The sequence below is a fragment of the Bombyx mandarina genome, chromosome 15, assembly GCF_030267445.1.
Source record: "Bombyx mandarina strain Sakado chromosome 15, ASM3026744v2".
In the NCBI taxonomy this organism is placed as follows: domain Eukaryota; kingdom Metazoa; phylum Arthropoda; class Insecta; order Lepidoptera; family Bombycidae; genus Bombyx; species Bombyx mandarina.
In genome coordinates, this window is record NC_143221.1 from 2,847,169 (window position 1) to 2,871,514 (window position 24,346).

Consider the following 24,346-nt stretch of genomic DNA (forward strand, 5'->3'; position numbering starts at 1 on the left):
CTAAAGGGCCCTTACGACGACTTTTAGCGACGAATGAAGAAGTAACCAAATTTATGAATTCTACAAATTGTTTACATTTACATCTCACCTCAAATTATTATTTTGAAACTATTTATTTTGTTAGACCTTGTATTAAAACAGCCACAAGAGCACTATATCGTGGCCCATGAGAGGCAAGAGCGATGCTTCCATTACAGTAATATAATGGTTAACTTTTTTGTATACTGAATTATAGGGTATAAATCAAAACGCACTTTTGTGCTGCAAAATGGAAAGAACAGGACGTTAAAATAGGTACAGGCTCACAAACGCCAACTAAAATAATGGAAATGGGAGATAATTAGATAAGGTGAAACTGTTATCGATAGGAATGTACGAAGTAATATTCGAACCTTCTAATTTAAATGACCCAAATAATGTCCCGAACAGGACAGATTACATTTTTTTTGATTAAAAACTTTGTTGAGTGGAATGATTGATAGAAATAACTCGAATAAGCTTTGGTAAAGTCGCGGTAAAATTTGATGACAGACAATAAAAAGTTGTAGTTGCCAAAAATAAAGTTAGTAGAACTACATTTTACAAAATTTCACTGCTGAAACTTTTATGGTAAGACTGGTTGTATTAGACCCGCTTGATGTGGACATGACTAGTGAAAAATTCAATTACATTTATAGTATTACAAAATGTCACAACATAGATATTATCACTTTTATGTTACCACAAAAAAGACCTATTTTCCAAGACACGAACCACAATAACATGACACTTGTTGCTGGTCTCACGACCCTCGTTACTGTACATAATAGCTGCTTCTGCTGTTCAACACTAGTTGAACGTTTTTTGATGCCGAATCAATTTCCTATCGGGTTCTATAATCATGTACAGGTTGTATGTACTTTATTTGGCTGTTTGAAGGGTACCTTCGACAATCGTTTAGTAATGAGTTTTAAATTCAATTCAAGTTTTGATCGCCTCTTTGGCAAGTGGCTAGAGATCCTGATTACCAAACCACAGGCTAGGATTCGATTTCTGGTTGCGTTCAGTATCTTTGTGAAAGATATTTTGATATTTGTGGTCTAGTGTACTTGCTTTTGTGCCTTAGTTAGTGTCAATTGAATATTGCATGATAACGGCTATTGTTTCAGTAGATGAGATTCCCAATACTCCAAATATATTTTTACGTTGATCGTATTAATGGCAGATGGCGCTGCAATCGGTATCTTGGTTATTTATCTTTCCTAGAACTAAATTATATGACAAAACAACATTTACCGGGCCAGCTAGTTCCTCTATAAATATTTGTGGAAATGGTAGTGCATTTTTAAACAGTTAATCAAGAGATTGCAGAGCTACGGTTTGTTTGACCTTGACCCGACCGAGAGCTACCGGTACCGTATTTGATAATTTTACCACATAGGTAGGGCTGGTATGGAACTAAAAGCTTAAGAAAATAGCTGTTTCCAGTTGATACTCTAGGATAAGATCAATAGAAAAAGAAATGAAATGTAGGCAAGAAAGGAGACGTCCTAACAATATAATAAAATCAAATATACCTCTCGCAGATCTTTTAGTTGTTATGAGGTCACGGTAATGACCGCCGATTCTTCATTCAGGGTAACCGATGAAGAACGATGTTTTTTTAATCAGCCTTTCAGTTAATGATGATTACGATTAGATAAAAAGCGACGGTTAGCTTGGAGTACGATTCGTTAACAAATATCGCTATAGCCCGCATGGATATTTCCATTATGCCTTATTTCAACGCTGGGGAATCCGTTTACGGATACCCAGTCGAGGGGGGTTACAGATCAGGTTCTGTTGGAATCCAGCGCCTTCAGCGAAGAAAAGGGAGAGGTGAAAGACCGAGGTCTCTTCTTACCTACCTACCGGGAGGGAGGAATTATACTACGCCTTGCGAAAAGCATGCGAGGTGCTACGCGGCATGAGCCACGCAAGACCCGCCCCGTAAAACCGACTACTGACTAAACCCCATCGAGCTTTACCACTCCGACTTCACGAAATCTTTGGTACCGGATAATGCGCGCCGAAAATCTGATCTCCATTATGCCTATTGCTGTGGTAAAACGTTCAAGCATTCGGATCTGAAGGATGAGACAACAATAATACAATAACCATTGACACTTCGATGAAGTAACCAAAACCGCTGTAAAGACCAAGAAAACGAAAGGGTGTCAACCCTATCACAACCAACCTTGTACAGTTTATTCAGTTACTGAGAATACAGAATTGTGCTGTTCCAACTCTGTTGCATGTTTAATTGGCACAGAGGGACAAAAAGACGCCTTCGAGTTATCTGAATTTGAAATGAATTTACCAGTTTTATTCTGTTAGTTGGTTACCATTTCCTTGGTTATAGTTGAAAGTGAATGTTTCTCGTGCTTTATTTATCTTATATTTCTGTGTAATAACAAATTACCGAAATTTTTTATTTGATATGTTCATAAATTGTGGACAGATAACCAATGAAGCAAGAGCCTTGTCAAAATCGCTAATACGGACTGAATTTGAAAGGCCAAAAATAATGGAGAGCATATGAAGAGACCTACATTCTGCATTGGGTGGACACAGGCTTAGGAAGGATATACGAATAAGATATTAATTAGTAGGATTTTTTTGATTAAAACCGCTTTCACCACTGATGGTAGGGAATATAGTAAGTCCGTTGGAGTATGTATCACCACTCTGCCTATTTCTGTCGCAAAGCAGTCTTGCTGTTTGGAAGATGGAACAGCCATCAAACTGAGACTTCTATTCATATCTTGAGGTAGGTGAAGGCATTGATGTCTACGAAAACTGGAAGCTATTAAAAAGTATTGGTTATTTTTTTTGTAGACACAATAGATTTAATTACACTATTTGTAAGCAGTTCAGAAATAAACCGCAATCTTTGAGAAGATTCAAATCAACAATCACATATACATTACCGTAATTTCATTTACAAATTGCGTTTTCAATAATGAAGTCTGAGCGTGCCCACGGCCACGTGTCTGTAAACTGGAGCTTCGAAGCCGCTCTAATTGGTATGCAAATTAATTTCCGCGTTGCATCAATTTCGATTCCGCCTCAATATAGAAACGGAGCAAATGTAATGAACAACCCGTTATCATGTTACGCTTGATCAGCGAATACAACAACTTTGTTTTTTTTTCCTCGGGCAGTGGGTCGAATCTCCTACAAGGCCCCCGCTGCGGGGTATGTGGGACTTGACGGTCTGCAGGTGTTAGGAGCGGACCGTGGGCCTAAGGAATGGAATATAGGACCCTACCCACTAAACGACTCTCCTGTATTCTTACACTCGACGCCCAATCTCCGTCCGGGGTTAGAACCCAGCTAGTGTAATGTAGTAGTAGTGTACAAAAATTATGTTGAGGGTAATAACTTTTTAACACAAGATTTTAAACTTCATTTTTGTTGATTATTTCAAATGTCTCCATGTCAGAATGGTTTCTGAGTCCGGAGTTATTGGTAGGTACTTATCTGAACTTGTCTATTTCTGCAAAAGGCTAATGTATGGTGCTTTCAGAAGATCTTAAAAAAAATATTATTCACATCGGTTGTGATTTTGTTTGATCACACAACAAGGTGCTTCTGAACAACTTTTATCAAAAAGTGCGTGGATTCGGATATTTTTGTCGTACATTGCTCTCGACAAAGGGTAGAAAATCGTCACATTTACAAAAACTTCACGGTTTAGCGCATATGGGATCGGATTAAAGGGGATATTCGCTGTGGCAAAGTGGTATAAAAATATATGTGTTTTGTTTCATTCGCCAGCAAAGAGGCTTTGAATACTAATGGGGATTTGTATTCGGAAAACTAAATAGGCAAATAGAACAGGATTTTTATGAAATGAAGCATATATCTATATGTGTTAATTATACAGTATCATACGGACATTTTGAATCATCACGTGGTAATTTTCGCGAAGCTTACCAACGGTCCGTTTGGTAGCAAGTCCTCACGTGAAATGCCAAGAGCACTACCAAACTCCTGCCTACAGGTAAGAAGTTTCAAACCTCGTTTGAAGAACGAAATCGCATCTCTCGGGAAACTATATTGTTGTAACTATATTGAGACCTTAGAACTCATATCTCAAGGTGGGTGGCGCATTTTCGTTGTAGATGTCTATAGGCTCCAGTAACCACTTAACACCAGGTGGGCTGCGAGTGAGCAAGTCCACCCAGCTAAGCATTAAAAAAAGAACCCTACGGAACGATCTCATTCCATCCGGGCATAACCTTACGTGGTAAAGAGATCTCATATAGATCTCTTTCGATGAATGAAGCGGTTCCACGTAATAAAGTCGAACGTTTTGCTCCAGTGCCAATAAGATCGAAAAAATGTGGTATCGAGCTCATTTTAAACAAATACTCCGAGTAACCTACCTTACCTCCGGCTTTGGAATGAGCTCCCCTTCACGGTGCTTCCCGAGCGTTATGAAATATCCTTCTTCCAACGAGGCTTGTGGAGAGTACTTAACGGTAGGCAGCGGCTTGGCTCTGTCCCTGGCATTGCTGAGGTCCATGGGCGACGGTAATCACTCACCATTAGGTGGACCGTATGCTCGTACACGTGCAATAAAAAAAACTTACCCTTCATGAAATATGCATAATAATAAGAGAAGCGAAGTCTCTCCAGAGACCCAAGTTAGCTCATACGACCCGTGAATGTTAACTTAGCTTACGCAACTAAAAACAATGTTTTCGTGCACATAAAATTCGTCCTCTCCTATAAAATTAACATTAAAAACATTACAATTTCCAAATGGTAACCACATTTTATTTTATTGTTAACTTTTAATATTATTGTTTTTGAAGTGAAACTTCTTTGGGCGCACGGGGGTAAAGTTTTTACAGAACGTCACGCAGGTATGCAACGGAAGTGACATCAAACTACTATTGAAATTAAGTACTTGTCATACGTCAGTAGTAGTAGTTTTTGTATTTTTCCAACTGGAAAGGCAAATGTATCATACCATACAGCCTAAAATTTTATAATTTTTTTGTGAAAAATGTTAATAGGAATTGAAATGAAATGAAAAGAATTTGGAACATTAATCAAATTGCATGAAATTAAATTAGTCAATTCAATTGGCAAAATATTAGTCATTTACAATTTAGAAATCTAAACATTAATGTGACTGTCAACACTGAGGTTTGAGATTGACATTTGATAGACTTTTGGCGAGAACATATCTTCCTTTTTCCCTTCCTCTAAGTCTCGGAAATCTAAAGTTTTAGATTTGTATAAATATAAGCAAAACTTATAAATTAGTTCGTCAAAAAAGTTTCACTTCTGACATGTGTACTTTGTACGCACGCAATTTTTTTTTTAACTGGTTTTAGGACTTCTTGTGAGTCCGCGCGGGTAGGTACCACCACCCTGCCTATTTCTGCCGTGAAGCAGTAATGCGTTTCGGTTTGAAGGGTGGGGCAGCCGTTGTAACTATACTTGAGACCTTAGAACTTAGATCTCAAAATGGGTGGCGCATTTTCGTTGTAGATATCTATGGGCTTCAGTAACCGCTTAACACCAAAGGAGCTGAGAGCTCGTCCGTTCAACTAAGCAATAAAAAAAACTTGTTATTGCTTCCGGATTGACCAACTTGCACAAAACTTGTACTTGTCTTTTCACGCGGGACACGAACGAAGAAAAATAAATTTCATATCTTTCTCTGTAAAAGAACTACCTAAATAAGTCATCGTAACATGCCTGCATTGTCTAGAAGCTGCTATCATTAATGGAAGATAACCTCTAAATCACCGCTTCCCGAGAGACCTGGCTCTCCGTTCTAGCCGCCGCGGTCTTTGAATTACAAAAGTTAAAGTACTACAAGGATTCCGCTTGATAATTCCGGTCATGGCTAAGTTTATTGCCGACTAAAACACTGGTTTTATTGAAGACTAGCGATCCACCCTCGCTTCGCTTCGGAAACATTAAATTTTATTATTAATAGCCGAGTCCCGCGATGTTACCCGCGATTATTGTCGTACCGCGAGTGACGTCGAGGGGCGAAGCTAGTCTAAAAAAGTAGCCTAAGTCACTCCTTATATCATCAGCTACCTATCAGTGAAAGTCTCGTCAAAATCGGTCCAGCCGTTCTAGAGATTAGCCAGAACAAACAGACCGACAGACAGACAGACAAAAATTGTAAAAAATATTATTTTGGTGTATGTATCGTATATAATTATATGCATATGCATGTAGTATAAAGCCCTTATTTCAATATTACAAACAGACACTCCAATATTATTTATATTGAAGACTAGCCGTGCCCGCCACTATGTCCGCCTGGAATTTCACAAAACATTACTTTATTTGAATTTTTTTTTTCTAAGATATAAGTAGCTTAAGTTACTACTTATTACATCAGCTATCTATCTGCCAGTGAACGTCAAAATCGGTCCTGCCGTTCCAGAGAGTAGCCGGAACAAACAGAAAGACAGACAAAAATCGTAAAAAAATATATTTTGGTATAAGTAACATATATAAATTTAGATACATGTAGTAAAAAGCGGTTATTTTAATATTTCAAACAGACAATTCCGTTTTATCGAATGGTAAACCGTCGACGTCGCCCAAAGCACGTCATTATGGATCCTTCTGATCCATTAACGGTGCTTTTAGGCACCACAAGCACCGGTCACCGTCCTCGTCGAACCCGTCGCTTGCGACGAAGGGCTCGACGAGCGAACTAACCCATAGACACAGCCCACTGAGTTTCTCGCCGGATCTTCTCAGTGGGTCGCGTTTCCGATCCGGTGGTAGATTCTGCGAAGCACTGCTCTTGCTAGGGTCAGTGTTAGCAACACTCCGGTTGAGCCCCGCGAGCTCACCTACAAACGTTAGGGCGAAGCTGAAATAGCCTCTCAAGGCTACCAGCATAAGTATAAAAAAAAAAAAACCATTTTTATTTATTTTTATAGATAGCCTGTTTGTTAAAAGACGAACAACATGAACTCGAAAACGGCGAGATTAATGTTCATGTTTATTTAGTTTAGATGCCTCTTCGAAATGTTTTTTTTATGTGTGTAGGAAGAAGCGCACACTGACACACGGGTGATAGGCATAACGTGAACTCCTCCAACCTTGAGGTATGAGGTCGTCCCAATGATAATGTACAAGAATCGTCTCGCACTTTTTTGTTTTGTTTTTTATTGCTTAGATGACTGGACGATCTCACAGCCCACCTGGTATTAAGTGGCTACTGGAGCCCATAGACATCTACAACGTAAATGCGCCGCCCACCTTCAGATATAAGTTCTAAGGTCTCAAGTATAGTTACAACGGCTGCCCCACACTTCAAACCGAAACGCATTACTGCTTCACGGCAGAAATAGACAGGGTGGTGGTACCTACCCGCGCGGACTCACAAGAGGTCTTCCCACTAATAACTTTCAATCCGGAATGGCTGGTTTTTAGGTAGAAATAAGCAGGATTGCGATACCTACCCGTTTGAGTATTCATTTATTACACACGACGCCATTCCTTCATCGTCGAACTTATGATGCCGGTGATACAACACAACCAATGTCCGCTGAATTGATTCAGTCGAGAGCCTTCATTACCAACCTGTCGAATTACATTCAAACGAATACCGAATTCGTTTGAACAAATACGATATTAACGCTACATTATAAATGCAAGTGAACCGATAGTGGTTACGTAATGTATTTATAAAGACGCCGATCGCTTTCGCTGGCGGTCTGCACGCGCGCGACTTATGTGTTACAATTTTAATGTCTTATAATTTATTAAGTATACGGCTTTAATTTATATCTATACTAATATATAAATCTACAGTGGTTTTTACGGAGGTTTTTTTTTTATTGCTTAGACGGGTGGACGAGCTCGCAGCCCACCTGGTGTTAAGTGGTTACTGGAGCTACTACATAGACATCTACAACGTAAATGCGCCACCCACCTTGAGATATAAGTTCTAAGATCTCAGTATAGTTACAACGGCTGCCCTACCCTTCAGACCGAAACGCATTAACTGCTTCACGGCAGAAATAGGCAGGGCGGTGGTACCTACCCGCGCGGATTCACAAGAGGTCCTACCACCAGTAAATGGATGTTCCGTTATAACTACTGAATCATGCATTCGATTGACTTGAAACTTGGTATCCATGTAGAAAATACATGTACTTAATGGATAGGCTAATATTTATATGAGTGTTGGACTCCCTACACCAGTTGCAGGGGCGTTAATGAAGAGAATCTTTGTGGGGGTGAGAAATAATAATGTTAAATTTAAATGCCCAGCAAAGTGGACGGGTACAGCTAGTAATGTATATAAGTAAGTAAGTAAGTTCATATCTAATGGTAGGCAGCGGCTTGGCTCTGCCCTTGGCATTGCTGACGTCCCTGAGCTCTGCATGCTCAGCATGCTCGTCTGCCTACAAAGACAATAAAAAAAACTAGTTTTTATTAGTACCTAAGCTTCCTTGAGCAACTACAACTGTCAATGATGCTTTTTGATGTGACTTTTTAGTTAACGTGTTTGCAAACATAATATGTATGTAGAATAAGGATCACAGCGCATAAAATAAAAGTTTCACGGTTCCAAAATCTTCTGTTATAATAATAATAATTAAAAATTAATGAAAACTTTTGTTACATACGCCTTGCTCAATTTTTAACCGTCTTCGCCATCTTCTTTTCCTCTTCTGTACTTCCGTCTTGCATTTTCTTTTCCCGTTCTTTCTGTTTTCTCTCACTTAAATCTTAACGATCCGTTCCACATTCTTTTCATACGTTCCGTTCTTACCAATCCTACCACCACTAATTACGCAAATCATAATTTTTCGGGTTTGATTTTTTTATACGATGTTATTCCTTCACCGCAGAAGTACATTTGTTAAGTACGTATTTCATTAGAAAAAATGGTACATGCCTGCGAGATTCGTTGCATTTCTAGATACGACTGCATCGGGCGTCTTATCGGGTCACGACGGTTTCAAAGGTCAAGTTTAGGTCAAGGACGCTTCAGAATTACAAAAACAACACCGTGATATAGTATATTATAATATATATTCTGAATTCTCGTAACATATTCTGAATTCTTAACTTTATGGCATAAAAAAAATGTATCTCGCATTTTATATTCAAGCACTTCACTCTAGGTTGGTTGTAGGATATCCAAAATGACAGGTTTTTGTTAGACACATTTAATACCAGAGCTATGTTTCACCTGCTCTTAAGTGATTAGCAAAGCCCTAGACATTGCATCACTCACTTTGAGGCATTACTTCAAAATCTCAATTGCTTAACGGATATCATACCCTTCAAACTAGAACGAAAGACAGCTTCGCGGCAGAATAAAACGATAGTTGAACCTACCCGTATGGGCTTTCAATACAACTATATTAACCCACTAACAAATTACCATTTTTTTTCTTCTTTCTCTCTACTTTATCCCACTAGGTGGGGTCGGCACAGCGAATTTTTCTATTCCATTCTCTTTTATCAGCCGTCATCTGAACACTCTCTCTCTCTCTCATACCGTCATTTACACATTTCATCCATGTCTTCTTCGGTCGGCCTCTTCCTCCTCTACTAAATTTAGTTGGACGAAACTTGTATACGTATTTTAGGTGTAAAAATACATATTTTTATGTTAGCACTCATGGGTCTTGTTCAGTTTTAGAGCATATGACATCCGTTTCTAAGCATGGAGGTAATTAAATAATAAAAGCAATAAATTACGATTTGAATACAATCATCAAATTCCAAATTGCCATATAGGGATAGATACTTTTTACAATTACGATTTGAATTGAATCATCAATAACCAATTTGCCATAAAGGGATAGATACTGTTAATGTGCTGTATTCTATGAGAACAAAATTCAAGAACTGAAATTGAAAATGTTTTAATTAGGACAATTATGAAATACATATTACGTATAATGCACAATACGTATTAATACCCATACTACTAAAGCGTAGCTTTTTCGATAGAAACGGCACAAAATCTGTTAGAAGATCTTTCTGTCTAGAATAGAGATGCAGACTGTTATCATTACTCACTGTCTACGTCCGTGCTAACTAAAAATTATTTTCTCTGTTTTTCCCTCCTAATGAATTTTCTTATTGTTATCGTAAAAGTTGCAAACAATGAAGAGCTTCAAAACGATGGCATTTGGAAATAATTTTAAATGCAGTTAGTACCTATTCCGAAAACCAAGGCACAGATTAAAAGCTCAAAAATGATGGTCGGCCTACAATATTTACTGAACTACTAGTGAAGTGATATAGGAGCAACGGTGCGTGTGAGCTAACATACGAGACTACGTCGGGCGTAACATTTCGAGATTCGATCATTTCACTCCAGAGACAATAATAATATCATCTATACAAAGAGCCGTTCTCTTTAGATATTTGAGTGTAGTTCTGGATACTGTAATATTTATACTACCGATAACTTAGTGAAATATTTTTAAAGTGACGTATGATCGTGATTCGTATGGATATGTGATGAGACGAAATGAAAATGAGAATAACTATGAATGTGTAAGGATATAAAGGAAGAGTGAGCGAAAAAATGGTATATGATAGAGGGGTATGGAAGGAGAAAACATGTTGCGCCAACCCCAGGTGACTGGGAGAAGAAGGGAAGGAGAATAATGATGATGTATGATCGCGATTCGAAAATGTTCCTCAAAATAGTACATATAATAATACTAATAATTTACTATTAAAAATGGTATATATCGTTTTTTATCCAATTACGAACAGAGCTGAAACGTCAAGTACACCAATCGTTTACGCATTAGCCGAAAGCCGAAACCGAGGGGAGATAAACACGCGAATTTGATTATTACTACACAATATTACACATTCAACATTAAAGTTGTTCGTGAACACGTTTTGGGTACGTACGTTTGTATGTTATTAGAAATATGCCTCGCATCGCTGGATTCACCGGTCGTATTACCCATTAAGCCACTAGGATTTCTTGGACCATGAACAAATTTTACAACTGCAACGCCAGCTGTTCTAGGTAAAGTTCCGTTCTGAAGTTATCGGATACCGGCCTTTTCGTCTGCGATAATAACCGCCTAGACGAAGTTTGACGCTAGATTTATTTTATCGGTGATAACTTCAGCCGAGCTAAGCTCAGCTACCATAGTTTTATCTTATTTTGTAGTTAATGCTATATTATGGTTTAGAAAATCGTTGTTGTCGTTTAGGGAACAGAATAAATATTTATTGATTTTTAAATTGATACGTGAAGCAAAAACTTTATACCCCTTTTTACGAAAATTGGAGGAGCATGAAATTTCCCTCGCTCATAGAGAGTATAGAAGAATGACAGTGTACAGAATGTTAATATTTTTTTTATTATGCATAAAAATACATTTAAAAAAAACATTACACACACTACCATGTATTGGACACAACACTTATTATTATATATGTGTTTATTGTCAAACTTTTGTTATTGTTTAAAGTCTGTGGTCAAACTGAGAATAGATTAGTATTGTTTGTCTTTAATATTATTTAATTTTATCTATAGTGTAGATTTAGCGAGATCTGTGATTATATTGTAGAAGTATACGAGTGTTTGACAATAGACCATAATAATGTTCAAACTTATAATTTCAATTAATTATAGTCGAATTTCGACAAAGTAATCATCATTCATTAGTAATCATTGATTCTCACCTTTGGTCAGATGATATCCCTAATAAAGTCCGGTGGAAAAACACCTTACGACCGTTACAATTAATATAGAAGATCATGAATATATTCCGAGCATGACGCAAGGATGTCTCGCGTAAGAATGTCACAAGCACAGGGTTTGTGCAGAATGTTAACAAAATGTACAGAACATATGACTCATACAGCACAATAATAATTCATGACTTTCACTATTTAGTTTGGTTTCTGTACACGTACTGATTTATTCTTGTTTTAAAGTTGCAACTGAGAGGAGTGTATAGTTTTTGACCGATCATTACAACGGTATGGTAACTTTGAATTGTGAATTTAAAGGGCACGCGAAAATATTTCATAGTCGCCTTTCAGATTTGGATGACGCGTACCAAACAACTCTTCAAAGTTTAATGATTGTGATTCGAAATTACTGTAATGATCCATTAAGGATATTAAGAGGAACGGTAGAGTTAAGTAAATCACTTCGAGAAGCCGGCACGACATGAGAAACCTCTTGTCGTGGCCGCTGGAAACTGTTCATGTTTTTAACTTGAATGTTGCCATACTTGATCGGATATTAAGGTATAATTTTCAATACCACACATGTCCCCGTACCGTATGTCTTTAGTACTGCTATCATTGCAGGATCCTTTGGTAATATCTTCGTCACTAACCGGATCCGATTCTTCACTACATCAATACAATAAAGCAAAATGTTTAAAGATTAGTTTTACTACGATACAATTAATTTTGGCCTCTATCCAGAGTGTCATGAGACATTTAATAAAGAAAGCTGACTCTTGGTCATTACCTAAGTCAGTCATGTATCGTGTAAAACTTATGGATCAAATCTCAACCGAGTGATCTATCACGAATATTTCGTAACAAAGTCTTGATTTATATAAAACGAAATATATCAATATATATGTACCTCTTTAGAACTTACACCTTTTGAAATGGTCTCTCTCACTATCTTTACAAAAAAATGCTCATTATATAATAATATATGATCATATACTAAATATGGTCGCACAAGTGCGTTCCGTTTGGTAGGCAGTGGCTTGGCTCTGCCCCTGGCATTGCTGAAGTCCACGGGCGACGGTTACCACTCATCATCAGGTGGGCCATCTGCCTACAAGAGAAATAAAAAAACAAGTCACTAAATATAGGTACATTTAATTCCAATTTCAATTACCAAATTGTAATATAATCACGGATATCCGACATTACGGCTCCAATTTCGAGATTTCTTTATGGGACGTTGATTTACCGTTTTCATACACCTACAGAAAGTCAACGTGGAATTAATTAGGACAGACGAGTAACTGTTTTGTGAATTAAATTTTACAACATGGTTTTGCGTTCGTTAAACTCTGCTCCAACGGGCCGACCGCACCTTTATTCCGGTCACACCAGGTGCCTTCGGAAACTCCTGGACGCCATATGCTGTCACGCCTGTGCTATCAACCAGAACTCCCTAATGCAACCGTCCTTTTTCTATCTAGTGGCTTAAAAAGGGACGTGCGATCTTAAAGGAAATGCTTGCGGTTATGTGGATATCCGTAAGGAAGTACTTTTATTGAATGAAACATGGCCTCTTATTCTATATAGATTATTAATTAATCTTTAGAGTTTCCCGATTAAATTGGTGATTCGCTGACCATAGATGAACAGTTCATAGCTACTCATTTAAAGTTATTAGAAATCGTGATGTGGGTGTGTGTTTTTTATTGCTGTACACGTGTCTGAATGTCTTGACCTTGATTGAAGAGGTATTGCTAGAACAGAGCGTTGTTATAATAGAAGATAACATGTAACATAAAATATATGCTAAAAATCAAATCGCGGTAACGACATTATATTAGGAGCTTACATGTATGCAAGCTCCGAATAATACGTTCTTACCCTGGGTCTACCGAATCATATCACTCATTCCTCGAAAGATACTTTAATCGTTTTCTCCAAAGGGCCGTTAATGTAATTAATTGTATAACGCATGATTACTGCGCATCAGATATAGCAGACCATCAATAAAAATGGATGATCACATTATGCTTATCAGATAAACCTTCTCGTTCAGAGGAACACAGATGGCATGGGGTTAAATAAAAATCACGAAAATAAACCTTATTATTGATGGCAGGTCTTAAATCCCCGCGGTTAAACATCTTTTTTTTTCCTAACAAAAACTGATAGCCTTGTTGAGAGGCTATGTCAGCGTAATCGGCGGGCGAGTAGGTGAGCTCACGGGGCTCAAGCCGAGAGTGTTGCTAACACTGGCCCTAGCAAGAGCCGTGCTTCGTAGAATCTACCACCGGATCGGAAACGCGAGCCACTGAGAAGATCCGGCGAGAAACTCAGTGGGCTGTGTCTATGGGCTAGTTTACTCGTCGAGCCCTTCCGCAAGCGACGGGTCCGACGAGGACGGTGACCGCGGTTAAGTACCGCGTTTTTTTTTACACCGAACTAACCATGCGCACATTGCGTAGCGTTGTTTGATGTCTAAGACAGTCGTTATACAATTATAATACTTTTGACCTCGTGTTCCTAAGAGGGTGGCGGCCATCACCTTGTGAAGTTTGCGGGCTTCATTGTGTAGGCCATGAACTTGTTCACAGATTTAATCAATAAAAAAACATCTTTGAGGCTAGAGAACTTCGTATGCATACCTTTCAACATTAGCAAACTATGGATTATATAGTTTATCCTACCCATATACATGTATTACTCCTCCCAATTCCTATCTCTAAATTTTATGGTATGGCGTTTAAGTCGTGCGAGTTGTTATCACTTTTCTGATTTTTTTTTAAGGATAACAATTAACTAACGTAGCAAAATCAGTTTAGGCTCAGTATTTATCAGAAAAAGAAAACATTAAGGTATCAAGTTCTGATAAATAATAGTATAATTATTGACCGACTCGGTGGTCCAATACTTACCTAAGCGCCTTTGACGTTACGTGTGATTTACAGGTTTGTTTGCTCTTTGTCTGGGTGCTTATTATCTATATATGTATATATTTAAACGTATATAAGTATGTTTATCAGCCTTTGGTACCAGACGGCCGTGCGTGATTTGTTCCCACTTATTATAATTCGTCTAATATTTGTTTTTGACGTGCCAATACATAATAAAGCAGATTAATATGAAAATCATATGCGTTAACATCTTCTCATTTGTATGGCATCCTAATACATTTAAATAAACCCACGAAGGCGACTAGATTTCGTTGCTTCTAAACCTATTGTTTTAATTATGATTATTGGATATTATGAATGTGATTTTGTTATCATAACGGTTGAATGCTTTCAATACTGGTGGTAGGACCTCTTGTGAGTCCGCGCGGGTGGGTACCACCGCCCTGCCTATTTCTGCCGTGAAGCAGTAATGCGTTTCGATTTGAAGAGTTTGGCAGCCGTTATAACTATACTTGAGACCTTAGAAATTATATCTCAAGGTGGGTGGCGCATTTACGTTGTGGATGTCTATGGGCTCCAGTAACCACTTAACATCAGGTGGGCTGTGAGCTCGTCCACCCAAATAAGCAATAAAAAAAAAAGTAATGAACTAAATTCTTTTTAGATTCTGTATTTTAAGATATTATATAGATCCCGGATAAAGCTGTCGAAAAAGAAGTAGAAGTATTCCGAAGAATTTTACCAGCAGATAATAATAAAGAGTAAAATCCCATAACTCAAAGAGATTAAAGAAAAATATAATATCATAGTAACAAAAAACCCTTCGAAATCGTGTGACCTTCGACGTACAAAGAGGGAACTGTCTAGACTGCCGTAAAATTATAAACGGGAGGTCATCTATATCTATACTAATATTATAAAGAGGAAAGATTTGTTTGTTTGTTTGTTTCGAATAGGCTCCGAAACTACTGGACCGATTTGAAAACTTCTTTTTCCATTAGAAGCCGACATTGTCCCTGATGAACATAGGCTACTATTTTTTCATTTTTTTTAATTTTATTTTTTTGGTTTCATGTGTGTTTTAATGTTTCCGAAGCGAAGCGAGGGCGGGTCGCTAGTATTATTATATAACCTTGTTCGTTGGGCCGGAATCTTACGGGTTAAATGACATCGAAAAATGACAAATTAAAGAGCGGACGGTTAGCATGGTATGGGCATGTGATGCGTAGAGAGAAGATGCATGTGATCGCTAGGAGATCTATGGACATGGTAGTGCAAGGTAGAGAGGGAAGAGGTTGACGGAAGAAGACATGGATGACTTGACGAATGTGGAAGAGTGTTTTTATTTCCTATCTATGCTGATAGCCTTGAGAGGCTATTTCAGGTTGGCCCTAACATGTAGATGAGCTCAGAGCTCACGGGGCTCAAACCGGAGTGTTGCTAACATTGATGCTAGCAAGAGCAGCTTTGCAGAATCTACCACCGAATCTGAAACGCGACCCACTGAGGAGATCCGGCGAGAAACTCAGTGGGCTGTGTCTATGGGTTAATTCGCTCGTCGAGCCCATCGTCGCAAGCGACGGGTTCGACGGGGACGGTGACCGGTGTTTTTGGTACCTAAAAGCACCGTTAATGGATCGGGAGGATTCGTAACGACGTGTTTTGGGCGACGCCGACTATTTACTATTCGGTCTACCGGATCGGGTATGTAGTTCCCAACGGCCACGTCAAGCGGGTTCTCATGTCGTGCCGCCTTCTCAAAGCGGCGCAATTATGGCCACTGTAGATACTTACTGACTGAGTCAAGCTCCAGGTCATCATGGAGATCGACGTTCCTTAGGAACCATATGAGTGTTGAGATGCGGCTGATAGAAGAGAATGTAATAGAATTATTCTCTGTACCGACCCCACCTAGTGGGATAAGGTGGAGACAAAGAAGATGAAGATGACAGCGAAAATTCAAAGAAAAACAAATTTATTAAAAAAAAATATATATATATATATTATGTAATCTAATGGTCGAGACTTCAATAGAAAGACAGAAAATACACGTGTAAATGCATTTTTGGCAAGAATTGGAGAAATGACATTAGAATTACGCATTTGGACAGTATCATACTACATAACATGAATAGTATAATAATATTATCTATGTAATGAACGTAAAATATAAATAATAATAAATCTAACAATTATCCGTACATACAGGATAAAAAAAAGTTTTGTTCGTTTCTCCTGTAATTTGTCCCGTAAGAAATATTTCTTGTAATTTAACGCGTCGCTTTGTTGGCTCCTTCATTCATACCGATTAATTTACCAATATTTGAGGTAAATATTATCTTGTTGTACACGCAAATTATTTTCTTAGACGATTTGTTATGATAGATGAAATTAAACAGGGATTTGTTTATATTTGAATTATATTAATATTATTTTAGGGATTGCCGAAGCGCCCTTTTTTTTTTTTTTTTTTCTCGGGCCGTGGGCCGAACCTCCTACGAGGTCCCCGCGCCTAGGGGGCGCGCGGGGTATGTGAGACTCAACGATCTGCAGGTGTTGAGAGCAGATCGCGGGCCCAAGGATTTTAGGGCCCACCCACTAAACGACTCCCCTGCGCTCTTACACCCGACGTCCGATCTCCGTCCGGGGTCAGAACCCGTTCAGAGTAGGGGGGTTCCCGCGGTCAACACTACAACCAGACACGCGGCGCCACCCCGAGGACGCCCGACCGACGGGTCGTCGAGGCGATAGTCGACGACCAACGACGTCAGTCTCCGCGGTACGGCGGCCCTACCAGTCCGCCCGGGCGGTGCCGCTGGTGTTCCGAGATACCCCGCTGGGCCAGCACCAGCCTGCCGGGTCGGAACGCGATATACCGCCGACCAGGTTGCTCTTCAACAGTATGTTCGGCGACGACAGCGACGACGAAAATGCGGACCGCATCGCAGTCCGCAGCCGCCGACGCGCCGTCCCGTCCTCCTGGTGCCAGCGCGCTAGAGTGACGGTAGCGTGCAGCGCAGCCTCAACCCCCTTAGGTCGCCCCGTGACCATCACCGGGAGGAGACTGCCTCCTCATAGGGGCTGGAGCTGGACAAACGCCCTCCTCCGACCCCCGGCCCGACGGCGGCGGCACGGCTCCGCCGTGTCCTCGTTTGCCGAAGCGCCCTGGCCTAACTTGTGCTAATTGATGGCCCATGATATGAACCCGCTGAATTTCTCGCCGGATCATTTCAGTGGGTCTCGATTCAGATACGCTAGTAGATTCAGTGAAGAACTGTTCTTACTAGGCCAGTAGCAAATTCTCTCAGGTTGAGCACGTGAGCTCACCTACCTGTCAGTGAGTATCTGGAATAGCCCTTGAGGATACCAGTGTGGGTAGCCATCATACAACGCAAGATATTTGACAGATGCCTGAATCTCGCTTACGACATTTTCAAGATAAGTTCGCATATAATATACAAGTTCCGAACAACAACATTTGGACCGTCGCCGCGTCGGTCTACCGAGCAATATCACCCGCTCGGTGGAAGATCTTCCCTCCGTCGTTAAGCCTCCCAAACTGGAACTCGATTAGTCAGGGGAAAAAAATACTAATCACAAAGTCACAATTCCAAAAGGATTGTTCGTGTCTGCATATATAGTATAATATGTCTATAAAAGATAATTTATCAGTACTCGAATATAAAACAATTATAAATTCAATAAGAATTTCACATAGCTTACCGTTCATAATCATCAAACAGTTTTATTTGGAAAGACTTTAGCTCTGGATCTAAAGCCATTACGGTCTATTTGCTAAGTGAATAAGAACATGAAATTGAGAGTAATAGAAGTGGACGTCTTTAATGAAACTAACAATTTTGATGTACCCGCAATCCTTCTAAACTTTCATTGACATTAATATTCGAATAGTATCCAATTTCAATGCTGAGAAAATGATTTTTTTATCAGGATTTTTTTTATTGCTTAGGTGGGTGGACGACCTCACCGCCCTCCTGGTGTTAAGTGGTTACTGGAGTCCATAGACATCTACAACGTAAATTCGCCACCCACCTCGACATATAAGTTCTAAAGTCTCAGTATAGTTGCAGCGGCTGCCCCAGCCTTCAAACCGAAACGCATTACTGCTTCACGGCAGAAATAGGCAGGGCGGTGGTACCTACCCGTGCGGACTCACAAAAGGTCCTACCACCAATAACGATTGTCAGCAGACGAGCGTACGGCCCGCCTGGTGTGAGTAATTACCGTTGGCATGCACGTCAGCAATGCCAGGGGCATACCCAAGCCCCTGCCTACCGCTGCTGCGTGTCTCTGAGCTGAATAGTCAATAAATCGAAGCAAGTTATTCAGTTGTGAGACAGTTAGCAATAGCAATGTTTGTGCTCCGAACACCGTTCAACTATGCTTAAACAAAATTGAAAATTTCGGTATTTTTTCTTCGGATTTTCGTAACTCGTAAACATAGAAGACGGGTCGTAGAAGAAATCTCCCATTATATCCGAAATTAAAGCGTAAAAACGCATGATTTAATCTGTAATGTAGTTTTAATTATGGAAATTTTTGTGTCTATAATATTTAATTAAAATGAAACCGAATAAGGAATCCAAAGGAATCCACACCAAAAATTTGCATCACAAAAAGCGATGGCGTCTTCAGTCTTATCCACACAAAAAATTTGCCTCTCAAAAAGCGATGGCGTCTTTAGTCTATATTTCTTCAAAAAACATTTCATAACGCAATTTCTTTTAACACCAGCTCCCGAGGTATAAAGTTAAACGTACCATAAAAAGTAAACACTTTCTCAATAAGCCAAAGTTTTTATGAGGAGCTCCAAAAAGAAAAACACTTCAGAAAAGCGATATTTCTGTATAGAGAACCAATTCGTTTACAGACATCATCAGGGGGCTGTTGTCAGTTTAACCCGAGAGGTGTCCTGAAATTCGGGCTTCGATTACTACGCCGTTAACAATTTAATAGGGCTTCAACAGAAATACGATCATATTGATGTTTATAAAGACATTATTTAGAATCGGGATGAATATTGGAAAATTGTTCCATGAAAAATGATTATACAAATTTCATTATTCTACAATTATAGTTCGTTCGCGTTAAGAATGCACTGAGTCATCAGTGCAACTGCAGGGTTAAGGTGTATTCACCAAAACGGTGTTAAAATTTAAAAAAAATATTTTTTTTTTGATTAAGTTGAATGAATTTAAAAAATACACATAAAAGTTAAAAATCAACATTAAGTCATTAATATTTTAATCACTAGTACGAGTATCCTCGTTAGTATTTATAATAATAGAATTTTCTGCAGCGAGTTCCATGACGTCCACTAAATACCACATGGTATTTTCTTTTTAGAAGATGTGGTCGCAGCATTTCTTCCATTGATCAGCGTCTACTAACCGTATTGCGTCATGAAATATTTTTTTCACGTCAGTCATCTTAAAAGTTGTATTGTTGGCAGTAATATAATTTTTATTTGGGCCCACACCAACTCAGTGGGGTTGTATAGAACAATTATTATTTGTATTTGAACGAACTATAGTAGTCATTTCTTGAGGTAAAGTCAATTTCAAGTTCCTATCTTTCTTCTTGCTTTATGTATGTTAATTTTTGTTATTTTGTCCACAGCCGAAGTGAGTCGGCTCTGAATAGCCCAACGGAGCCGGATGTGTCGCTGGCGGCTTCTCTCACCGACCCACTTGAAGCCCACACCCTGGATGAAGCTAGGAGAACAATAAGGTAAAAAAATACACCCAAAAAATTTTGTGGCTTTTACGAGTCAGATAGAATTTGCAACAATACCGTGTATAAAATATTTACTCAAAGGGAATTGAATTGTTACTTTGAAATAATATAAAAATTGATTAAATATGTTCACAGGGACCTCCGAATGAAATACAGGGCACAGGCGCACCAGCTGCTGACATGGCGCCGTGCTCATCGTACCCAAGAAGAGCTCGTTTCTCGACTACAGCGGGAAAAGGCCGAACAACTGAAGAGCCTTTCCAGCCAACTGCTTCTCTTCGAATCACGACTCGTTCGGAAGCAAAAAGAGATAACCACCATGCTTGCGTTACGAGAATCGATTATCATGAAGCAGCAGAAAGTGATCGAGAGCCTTCAAGTCAAATTAATGGACAACGGCATTGACATGTCGCAAAACATTCCAGATTTCAGAGATATGCTGCAAGATACGCACATCACTGGCGACTTTGATTCACTCAACGACTCCGATTCCGCTGTCATTATGGAGGACGCTGATTACGACAGCAACACTTCACATTTAAGATTCAGATCCACAAACCCCGACAGCGTGACTGTAGTTAGATCAATATCAGATGCCATAGATCCGAACATGAAATACAGCGTGGTTCGCCGTTCAAATGGCTTCTTAAGAAGACCAGAAATTCTGGAAACCGTATACAGCGTGGAAGAAGAAATGGATGGTGATTCCACGAAGGGCCTGAGCGCGCAGAGCAGCACAGAGAAGGAAATTAAAGAAGCAAACAAAACTGACGAAGAAAAACACACAAGCCTATTAGCTCAAAGGCGAGACAACTTTCGCATGAGGAGCGTTGTGTTAACCGGAGAAATCAAAAGCATCGAGGGTGATAAAGATCTCAAGACCAAAAAAGAGAAGGACATTTGGTCGTATAGTTATGTGCCAAAAAGGATGACTCCCGCCAACGATTCTGATGAGGAAGTAACTTCGAACGCTGACAGCGCTGACGAGGACCCGGAGCCTAAGCCGAACCACGTGGTCACCTACAACAGAGTTATGTCCAACCACAGAAACGTAACGAAACCAAAAGACGTCAAGTACAAGAGGATTAACAAAGCCAAATCGAAGAGCTTGGAGGAGCTTCGCGGAAGATTAAAGAATTGGGTCGAGAAGGGAAATAAGCTGTCAAATGTACCTTTAGAGCACGCTCAGAGCTATGCCTAATTCAAAAGTTCCTTTTATTGTATTAGCTGTGTGAAATCAAAACACATTTGACTTAACGCTTCTTCGGATACTTTCTTCAAAGCGGTATTGTTGTTTCACAAAAATTACTAATGAATAGGTAGATTACACAAGAGTATTTTAGATAAATGTTTCATGTTGGCTTGTAAGTAGTACCGGCTTGACTTAAAACGAGGCGAGATATTCATTGAAATTGTTATTCCCAGATTCATTGAAATTCTTATTCTTGATACTTGAACTATTGTAAATAATCTCTTATTGTAATTATAGGTTTTGTAAGTGTCTTAGTCAATTGTTATGCGGTTTATCATTTGGCTCATAGATGATTCAAATATTGGATTGGAGCTTAAAGAAATTCAATTTTGAGAAGACATTAAAACTAGGTAGAACGAAATTTTGTGAACAATTATTGGAAAGTTTTGATTCGCAATTCTTCGAATTTTTAAAAATCTTTCGCTTGTTTTTGTACTGACAACAATTCGGTATCTGCGGAGAAATAGGATTTGTATTTATGCGTCTGACTGATTTTGCATATTATATGTTTTTCTTTTGTATCCAAATCGATAATAAATTTTGTACCATATTTATGTACGTTATATTTTGTGCGTATGAGTTCGTAGCCGGATTTAAATTGAGATTATGTGATTTTGTCTTGATTTTGTACTGTTTTTTGTCTCAGATTCATAAAAACTTTTTTTGTAAAAAAATATTTTGTCAAGGACTTGAACATATCGACGCTTGAAAGGCAAACATGACTAAGCGACAATGCGTGAACTTTACAGTAGACTAATATAAAGTTGAAATACCTGAAAACAAAATTATATTTTAACGAATCTAGCTAGTAGCTGTAGGATTGAAATGATTTTAAGAGACCTAGAAATATATTTTTTTTGCGCATCGAATATGGTTATTGCCTATCATTTATGTACAAAGCAGTTATTGTCGCTTTGTCACGTTTCCCTTTCAAGCGTCGATATTTAAAATTAAGAATTTTAAAAGTTTTAAGAAACAATTTTTTTTTCAGTGAAGTTCATAGTTTTATTTTAATCAAACTGTAGACACAGAAAAGTTCATACGAACGAATGAACACAATTTTTTTTCTTTTGAAATGCGACTAAACGCAATTAAATAAAACACGTATATTGAAAATGTTTCAATTATCTTCTTCAATAGTTTTAATACATATTTAGTAGTGTCTTGGTGCCAATTGTAATTTAGTGTTGTCATAATTAAAATAAAATAAATAAAATAATAAAATAAAAAAAGCTCATTGATCTGTGAATTTCAATGTGTACAGAATAAATCTTCATGTTTAAAATAAAAATAAATATGAAAAGATTAAAAATTAAACAAAAAAGTTATCAAGTAAAAATTTCTATTTAATAAGTTCGACAAATAAAAACGTTTTTACTGCTCGTGGTCACAGACGACGAACATGTTGCCCAGATGGTGAGTGGACTCCGTTGTTCATGGACATCAGCAAGGCCAGGGTCGTGCCTATGTCGTCGTCTACCCCCATTCAAGGACTCAACGACGTTCCAAGTACACAGACAGCTCTATAAAACCAAATATGTTATACCGTAATAGCTCTTTATTCGCCGGATATACATTCCGTTAATATGCCGCGAATACAGAAACCGTGAATATGGAAAAGCACGCTTACAAAGGATATTCGGTTGGATTCGTACATCTTATCAAAATATTTAAATCGGTGTACCGATTAGACCCGTAAATAAAGAAATCTTTAACCGCGAACATAAGGATTGGGTGGCTTTTTTTTAATCCACGATTAATGAAAACACGTATGGAGGAAGCGCGAATAAAGAGCTTTTATTATATTTAATTCTGGCCATACCTATTGCCAATTGATTACCTATTGATGCGAATGGGTAAAAATTTCATTTTAATTTTCTACTACCTTCTCACACACATGAACCTAATAGCATACGTTTAAGCAAAACCCCCCACAATGGGATTAAAGCAAAACCCTCCACAATAGGATCAAAGCAAAACCCCCCACAATGGGATTAAAACAAAACCCACCACAATAGGATCGAAGCAAAACCCCCCACAATGGGATTAAATCGTTGTCGCTCCTATACCTGCCGCGTAGTGCTCTCTAGTCTGCTCTGTGGTCTAAAGGGTACCACTATTTTAATGAACCTTCGACCTGGAACTCACAACGCTCACATGCTATTGTATGTAATTTTAGGAGATAAGATTCAATAAATTATTTAAAAAATTTGACAGAAAAATCGATCTTGGTTCTTCCTAACCGAATTTAAAATGACGTCCTCAATTCGGTCTGCATGTTTATTAAGCGTATGCTGTTCACCTGATTAATTTCTCGAACGATTTAAATATAAAAGATTTCTCTGTACACAAAACTTTGTATGTTTAACATATCATCACATATTTAATTCACATCCTAAAGTAAACGATCGTATATTTTATTGAAAAGAATATTAAAATATTTAACGCTAATTACATGGTTTTATTTTTAACAATAGAAACCCTTCGTAATGACGTTGATTTTTTTTTTTCGCCCTAACGTTTGTAGGTGAGCTCACGGGGTTCAAACCGGAGTGTTGCTAACACTGACTCTAGCAAGAGCAGTGCTTCGTAGAATCTACCACCGGATCGGAAACGCGACCCACTGAGAAGATCCAGGAACGACGTTGATAAAATGTTGCTAACAACAAATAAAATAAAATAAAATCAACTCAATTCGATTGTTCGAAGGATTTGATTGAGATAATCCACATCA

The 24,346-nt window shown here is 38.6% G+C and overlaps 1 protein-coding gene across 1 annotated transcript in view; it reads left to right on the forward strand.

The window, feature by feature from the left end:
- LOC114242608 (uncharacterized) overlaps positions 1–24,063 on the forward strand; it is a 137,828-nt gene extending 113,765 nt beyond the window's left edge. Inside the window, exons 3-4 of the mRNA XM_028173832.2 lie at positions 20,244–20,354; positions 20,496–24,063. Of these exons, the coding sequence (XP_028029633.2) occupies positions 20,244–20,354; positions 20,496–21,561 (1,177 nt within the window). The 3' untranslated portion in view covers positions 21,562–24,063. The remainder of the gene's footprint in view (positions 1–20,243; positions 20,355–20,495) is intronic.
- Positions 24,064–24,346: the final 283 nt, after the last annotated feature.